Source organism: Rhinopithecus roxellana, chromosome 4 (genome assembly GCF_007565055.1).
Source record: "Rhinopithecus roxellana isolate Shanxi Qingling chromosome 4, ASM756505v1, whole genome shotgun sequence".
Lineage (NCBI taxonomy): Eukaryota > Metazoa > Chordata > Mammalia > Primates > Cercopithecidae > Rhinopithecus > Rhinopithecus roxellana.
Window position 1 is genome coordinate 154,754,945 of NC_044552.1, and position 8,168 is coordinate 154,763,112.

The 8,168-nt window shown below is 49.5% G+C and overlaps 1 protein-coding gene across 8 annotated transcripts in view; it reads right to left on the reverse strand.

Annotated features, from left to right (window-relative positions):
* The window catches only part of QKI (QKI, KH domain containing RNA binding), a 164,060-nt gene extending 160,527 nt beyond the window's left edge, over window positions 1-3,533 (reverse strand). For 4 of the 8 annotated variants that reach the window (XR_004056690.1, XM_030928154.1, XM_030928159.1 and 1 more), the window contains exon 1: window positions 2,848-3,533. Coding sequence is in view for 6 of the 8 variants with exons in the window: in XM_030928154.1 (XP_030784014.1) it covers window positions 2,848-2,989 (142 nt within the window). In the remaining 2 variants the exon portion in view is untranslated. Of the gene's footprint in view, window positions 1-1,698; window positions 2,533-2,847 lie in introns of those variants that run through there. The other 4 variants (XM_030928155.1, XM_030928160.1, XM_030928157.1 and 1 more) reach the window with 3 other exon arrangements.
* Between the last annotated feature and the right edge of the window lie 4,635 nt (window positions 3,534-8,168).

Here is an 8,168-nt window from a genome sequence, read left to right on the forward strand (position 1 = left end):
AAATTTTTAGTAAATTTTATCTAAATTGAAAAGTAATTTTTCAGCCAAGCATTATAGGAAAAAAAAAAAAAAAAGTAATGCCTAACCAGAAACAAAAGTCATGATTAATTTGTTTTGAACAATGACAAACCACAAAGGGGTAAAGCACAAGATGCCAAATTTCACAATTAAATCATCCAGAAAAAAAAAAAATGTGATGGACTTCAGAAACCAATATTTTTCTGAAGTCAAATTAAGTTTATAATAAGACTAACAATTACAGGAAGCAGCTTATTCCACACTAAGGAATAGCCCTTTTTCCTGCATGTTTGTACTGGTCTGATAAAAAACAATCAAGCTTCCTTGTCATTATATTGCCCGTTTTAAACATACTATATGTCACACAGAAGCAATCTTTCCACTAAAGAGTTGACAAGGCAAAAACTGAAGACAGAGTGAGATGAGAGACGGGGTAAACCACATTAAAAGGGGAGGGGGAACAAACATTATCTAGGCGATATCATAGTGGTCTCCTATATTTAAAACGCAAATGAAAACTATTTCCAACCAGAGGGAAATAAGCCTTTGTTAGAGATAATGACATAATTAACATTTCTGGATTTGAAAGATTAAAAATTATTAAAGCCTAAGGTTGGAAACTTGATAACAAGGAATCAGCTCTAAATTTAGAGATTTTAGATCAACATAAAAGCACAAGAAGCCTTTTAAAACTAAAGAAACTCAAAAGTATGCAGTTTCTTAAATAGTATACGTAAGGTGAAAGTATTTTCACATTTTTGGAATCTCCTATAGCCTTTGAATTCAACATTTCAAGAATGCAATTTAATTTTAATTAACCCTAAATATTGCCAAGGCCTATTTTCATTTTACCGTCGATAAAGGATTCCTTCTAAACAACTGCACTCAAGAAAAACAACTTTCACCAGAAATTGTTACTAATACTACTTAAACTTTAACTTAACCGAAATATGCCAAGGAGAAAATATTAAGAGCGTTATTTTTGAAACGTCATGACGTTGTGCTAATAATTTTAAGGAAAGTGTTTTCAATGTTCGAAAACACTATATAAATACATGATGACAAATCAAATAATCTATAATTTAAGTTTCAACTAAATTTAATATAGGTCAGATTACTGAGTATGTCACACATTTGGTTCCAACCGTTTCCATGGTTAAAAAAATAACTGGCGCCCCTTAGCGCTCACATTTGGAAATACTCAATTTAAGAGTTCCAGCAATTTTTTTTTTTTTTTTTTTTTTTTGACATTCCAGAAAGTTTTCTGCCTCCACAATCTTTCAAATGCCAACACAAATAGGAAAAGCAGAACCCTTTAAAGGGACAGCTCAAGTTTTCTCTGGAGCAACTTGAAATTAACAGATTTGCTGTTCCAACAGTGGAAAATGCCCATTTCAATGCTGGTGAGTGCTGTATGTTTAACATATGGAAGCAAAACGACGAGAAAGCCGTAACACCTAACCATTGTCTACTTTTAAGTTGTTTCTATGACTTTCAAGACAATAAAACTCCTGGGATTTTTCTGTAATCATCTTTTTATCATGGAAACATTTCCGGCCTTTTGTTCTCTAATCACATTCCAACTCCCCAAGCTTCAAACTCCTGTTCCCCGACTCTATTTTTAAAATCTCGAAATTCTTGCGAAAAATCTAAACTCCATTGTTCATCTCTTCAACCTACAGTTTTCAGTTTCCTTTACACAGTCCTCCGGTGATGCCTCTGAGCAGAAAAAAACAAAAAACAAAAAAACTCCTGGCTAGTCGATTTTCGAAACACTTTTTTGTGGTCATTTTTTTTTTCTCTAGGCGTCCACAGAAACCCACAGCTACTAGAAATTAATACTCCAGATACTGCTATGAAAACTTCTTAAGGAAATTCCAGAGTTGGTCAACATTAATCTTCTTGTCATTCTTCGCTCCCCACAGCGCTCCATAAAGCTTTTTGAAAACTTCGGCTCAATTTGATTTCGCCCTTTCCAAACGTCTCGATTCCCTGTCCTACAAACTCGGGCGGCTGCGTCCCCGGGAGTAAACCCTCCGCCCAAGTTCTTCCTAACTCAGGCTGCGCTCCGATCTGTCATCGCGTTATTTCGCACTCCACCCCCCCAACCCCGAAAAGTGAAGTTCAACTCCCTAACAGTTCTCGCTTCCCCAAACAAAAGGGAAAAAAGTGCTTTTCGCCGTCACTTCGTCGTCCTTGTCGGCTACGCCAGCATAATTTCGGTCTCCTATAGAATTTCTTTAAACTAACGAACCCCACTCTGACTTCCACTTAGTATTTACCAGCTGCACCAACTCCCCAAGCACGAAACCCCGCTTTAGTCCTCATGGGAGGGGAGAGCTCCCGAACGCGAGGCAGAGGGGATCCGCGCAGAGCAAGCTCAGGAGGTCGAGGGGAGGAGCGGGGCCCGCGCCGGGGACACGCGCGTCCTCCAGGCCGGCGGCGCGGCGTGGGCCTGCTCTCCGGAGGGCTTGGCGAGGACCACCCACCCCGCGCAGCCCCCGCTGGCCTCTCAGAAATGTGACCGCCAAAGCCAGAAGGGCCGCAGGGTTCGCCCCGCAGCCCTCCGCACCGCACAAACTTGGGCGCCAGCGGCGCGGGGTCCTGGCCGGGCAGGGGGCGTCCGGCCCCGGTGGGTCCACCCCGGCCCGACCGCCGCCGCCGCAAGCCCGGCCCGGCGCCTCCTTTGTGCGCCCTCTCGGCCTCCCAGTCCCCCCGGCGCGCGGTCCCGCCCGGCCGTGACCTTCCCGCCCTCCCCACCATCCCAAGCAGGGAAAGGGGCCGCCCCGGCGGGGATCGGGCCGGGGCCGGGGCCCCGGAGACGCTCACCTTCGTCCAGCAGCCGCTCGAGGTGGTTGAAGATCCCGCAGAAGTTGGGCAGGCTGCTCATGAGCTTCTTGTCGTTCATCAGCTGCATCAGGTAATCTGGGGTGGGCTTCGGCTTCTCCTTCGTTTCCATTTCCCCGACCATATTCCAGGCTCCGCAGCTCACTCCGCCCGCCGCCGCCGCCGCCGCCGGAGAGGAGGGAGGGGCGGGGGCGAGCCCCGGCCGCGGGCCGCTCGGGACCCGGCGTCCCGCTCCGCGCCGGCTCCCGCTCTGGCTCCCGCGCCGAGCCCCGGGGCGGCCGGCACCGCGCGCTCGCCCGCCCCCCGCAGGCACTTTCCGCCCGGGCCCGACGCGCTCCCTGGCGCCGCCGCTCTCGGCCGCCCGGCTCGGCGCGTCCCTCACGAGGCCGGCGGGCGGGCCGGAGGCGGGTCTCGGCTGACCGAGTGCGGGCGCGGGGCGCGGGCCGCTGGCGCCGGACGAGGAGGAGCCGGGGCCGCCGCTCGCTCGTCTGGTCGCGCCCGCTCAGCGCCGCCGCCGCCTGTGCCGCGGGCTCGGGGGTCTCTCTGGGCTGGTCCCCGCCGCGGCGCCTCTGCCGCTGCCGCCGCGCTCTGACTGCGCTCCTCCTCTTCCTCCTCCTCCTTCTCCTCCTCCTCCTCACTCACTTGGCGGCGGAGTTCGCCTCAGTTCAGGCGGCGCTGCCAGCGGCGGCGGCAGCAGCGGCGGCGGGGGGGAGGGGCGGCGGCGCGGGGAGGGCCGGGGGCGGGCGGCGGGCGGGGCCGCGCAGGGCGGCCGTTAGCGGGGCCCGGCCGGCGCGCTCCCGCTGCCCGCCGCCCGCCGCCCCCCGACCCGGGCAGCAGCCGACGCCGTGCCCCCTCCTCCCTGCCTCCCCGGCTGGGCGGGCGGCGGGGGCGACGGGAGCGTGACGGGCGGCGGCGCTCGGCGGGCCCGGGCCTGGGCGCAGGGACTGGGTCGCCGCCGTGCGGGGCGCCCGGGGCGGGTGGGTGTGGGCTGTGGGGGCCGACGGCCGCGGGGGGGCGCGGGGCTTTCCACGGTACGGGGCGGGCGGGGCTCGGGCGCGGTTGGGGCTGGCGCGGCAGGCGGGAGGAATTCCAGCGGGACGCGCCAGCGCTGCCTCCGCCTCGCCTCCCGTTACTATAGTTTTTTCAGAACCTCTCATCCACCCCGCAGAAAAGAAATTTTTTTTAACGTCCTGTTGCTTCACGGGGGACTTTCGGGGTGGGCGTCACGTGGCCCGACACGTAGCCGTGGGGCTCCAGAGCGCGTGCGCGCGTCGAGCCCCCGTGGCCACGCCCCTTCCGAGGGTCGCTCCGCCCCCGCCGGGCCCCGCGAGCGCGCGGTGGGGGAGGGGAGGGTCCCGGAGCGCGCCTGCGTGGGGCGTGGGCGGGGCTGGGGGCGATGGCCGCCTAGGGGCTGGGGCTGGCAGTTTAGGATCCGATGCTGGCCAGTCGCCCACGGTGCGGAGGGCTGGTGGGCTTGACCTGGCCGTCGGGCCCGCCACCTCGCGGGTCTTGGCTGCGGGGCGGGGGTGTGGCGGGGGAGCCGAGAACTGGAGTTTGAGGCTTTCTGAGGCGCGTGCCGCGGCGTCCGCCTCTGCGGGATAGGGCGCCCGTCGCGCCGGGCTGCCGCTTTGTCGCCGAGGGAACCACGCGCGACGCCCCTCCCGTCGCCGCCGTGGCTCCCTTCCGTGTTCGTGATTTGCTGAGAGGCTGGAAAGCAGCACGGCGGAGAGAAGCCCCGCGCTCGCCAGGCGGGAAGCGTGCGCGGACACGCGTGCGCACCCACGGGGCGGTGGGCGGGCGTGGGGGGTCTGGGCCAAGCGGTTGACGCGCCGCCAGGGAAGCGATCTTGTTGCACCTTCCCGTTATTCTGAAAGCAAATCGTAGCGAGACCCTAGCGCAGCGGCTTAGCGAATAGTAAGGGGAGCGTTAGTCGTGCTCGAAATGCTTCTTTCGCGATGGTATCAGTGTTCCGTGAGGGAATGAAGCCGCAGTAGGAAATAAAGAGCCTGTGCGCGTAGTCTGAAAAGCAGAAGTCAACATTTTTACAGAAGAAGAAAGAATACTGAGGCAAGAGGTCTTTCTCTACAGTGTGGTGGATTTCCAACATTTAGATTTGTTTGGAAGGATTTTCTGAGCTGCAACAATGAAGTCCTCCTTGATCTATAGAAGTCGACAGTCCCTAAATCTACATCTGCATCTGCATTTTGTTGCAAATCATAACATTCCATTAAAATAATGCAGTTATTTAATATCCAGTTGGCCATCCTGAGAGTCATTCGCGGCTGAAATTTACTGTTAATCATTCTGTCTTCTGACTTAACAGTGAACGTAGGTGATTTTTTTTGTGAAATGTTGCTTCACACGAATTCTGAAAATCACCTCTAAGTTTGAGTTGTACTGAAGGCACTATAAGAATTTCAAACGAACGCTGAGTGGCCAGTAGCTTCTGGCCTTTTCATTTAACAAGCACAGAGTTCGTTTGTAAAATTAAGTTACTTTGACAGAGGAAATGTAATAGCCGTGGTAGACGACGTTAAAAATGTAACTCAGATATTTTAAATTCTCCAACAGCCGTATCTGTTTTAGAGCCACAGAATATTTACTTACTGAATTGCCTATTTAAAGATGAACTTTCTAAATGTAGGGAATAGTAAGTTGCAAAAAAGCTCTGGTCTCTGAGTAGTGAATGCTGTTTCAGTACCTAAAAAAATAAATAGTTATACAAGGTTTTGATGCTGCTAGTATAAAAGATGCAACCCCCTTAATGGCCTGCTTATTTCTTAAGCTCCTAGGCACTATGCCGAATGTTCTACATACATATCTCATTTAATCATCAGTACAAGTTGGGCTTAGGTTAGACTGTTATCCCCATTTTACAAATAAGGGGAAACCCAAGAAAGATGAAGTTAAGTACCTTGTGCACGAATACAGCTAATGAGTACTGTGTCTGGGATTATAATCCAAGTATGTTTTATTCTAAAGCTTATGTTTTTTTTTTGCTTTTTTCCTCGCCCTATCCTTTAAATCAGGTTGAATTTTATGACAATATTCCACCATTTTTGACCCATAGAAAAGGCAGTGTCATAAGGCTCAACCACTTAAACCAGATTAAAGAACAATGATAGGCAATTTTCATTTCCTATGTATTAAATCTTTTATGGTTACAGCATTAGATAATAGCTACAGTGTGTTACTTTTTTTTTTTTTGAAACGGAATTTCCCTCTTGTCGCCAAGGCTGGAGTGCAATGGTGCGATCTCGGCTCACTGCAACCTCCGCTTCCCGGGTTCAAGGGATTCTCCTGCCCCAGCCTCCCTAGTAGCTGGGATTACAGGCATGCGTCACCACGCCTAGCTAATTTTGTATTTTTAGTAGAGACGGGGGTTTCTCCATGTTGTTCAAGCTGGTCTTGAACTCCCGACCTCAAGTGATCCGCCCACCTCAGCCTCCCAAAGTGCTGGGATTACAGGCATGAGCCACCGTGCCCAGCAGGTTACCTTTTCAAATCTGTGTAGATCACTTCACTGACAGTTCCTCAATGGTTTCTTCTCTCAAAAAGAAAAAAAGAAAAAAAATCCGAAGAGCTTACCAAGGCCTGCAAGACGACAGGTGTGGCCCCTGGTGCATCGCTGACCTTATGTCCTTCCTGTCCTCCCACAGCCCACTTGGCTGCACCCCCATGGAATCCCGCTGGATCCTTAAACATTCCAAGCATGCTTACCCTCCCCAGGACTCTGCCCTTGGTGTTTGCTGTCCTCGGAAAGCTTTTCCCCCATGCATCGGCGACCCCTGCTCCTATTTATCTTTGGAAGGTGTCCCTTAACACCTTATGTAAAATGGCACTTATGTGCACGTTCACACCTCCTCCCTTCTTCCATCTGCTTACCCCAGGTTCTTTTCATACCATTTGTTTCCACCTGACATAACTATGGGTCAACTTGTTTACCACTGGCAGCAATATTGTAAGCTCCATGAAAAAAAGAGTTTCTTCTATTAGGAATTTCCAGCACCTACATCAGCATATGGTATATGTAGGCACTTATTAAATATGTGTCCAAATGAAGTATTAAGTACTTGTTATGGACCAGAAGCTCTGCAAAACCCTTATCTTCATTGTTTATTTTCATCCGTACAGCCAATATTTGAGGTAGGCAGGAAGAACCATGTTTCAGAGATGAGAGGGCTGATGCTTAGGAGTAGTAAGTAGCTGCAGAGGGTCGGGTGCCGTGCTTGTGACAGTAATCCCAGCATTTTGGGAGGCCAAGGCAGGTGGATCACTTGAGCCCGGGATTTTGAAACCAGTCTAGGCAACATAGTGAGACCCTGTCTCTACAGAAAATACAAAAATTAACAGAGTCTGGTGCCACATACCTGTAGACCCAGCTACTTGCGAGGTTGAGGTGGGAGGATCAGGGAGGCAGAGGTTTCAGTGAGCTGTGATCACACTACTGCACTCCAGCCTGGGCAACAGAGCAAGACCCTGTCTCAAAAAAAAAAAAAAAAGTTAATGTAGAAAGACTAACTTTGTAACAATTACGTTATTACAAAAATGTTATCTTAATACAGCATTCAAAATACATTACAGCATGTACTGAATAGATATCCAGAATAAGCTTCCAGTTGAAGATCCCTATAATAGCTTTTTTCACTCTGAAAAATTGTCATCTAATATGTTGACACTAAAAATGGTTCCACATTCTAACATCAGTAATTAACCAAGAGTGGAAACATATTTTCTGTTCTCAAATTTGATTGGCTCTATTTGCTTATTGCTATTCTTGACATTTAAAATAGAAATTTGCAGTATTCCAAACCTTTCTTTTATCACCATAGAGTTCTTGAAAGCACTAAAATGTTCCTTGGATATAAGATTCAGGGTTTTATGGCTTTTTGTCCCAATGTTCTTTTTAAAAATCTTAGTCTTTAGATTTTTCTAAAAGGGATTGGGCCATTCTTGGTATCTTCGCAAATTATTGTTTATTGTCTTAATAGATTTGAGCATCCTTTTAAATTGTGAGATGACTTTTTTTTTTTTTACCTTTTTTTTACTTTTAAGTTGTGAGATGGCTTATCAGGCACTGTTTAAAAGATTGAAAATGAAACATTTCAAGTGTGTATATCTTAAATATTTCCAGTACCTGTTATATGTAAATGCATATCATTAACCCTAAGGCATTTACAGGCTGATATGGGAGTTAATAGCATGTGCAGGTACATTTAAAAAGTTAACTAATAACTGCCAAGTAAAGGCTAAAGACAAAAATGCTGTAAAAATACCAGTGAGCACCAACATTGTCTGCCCGA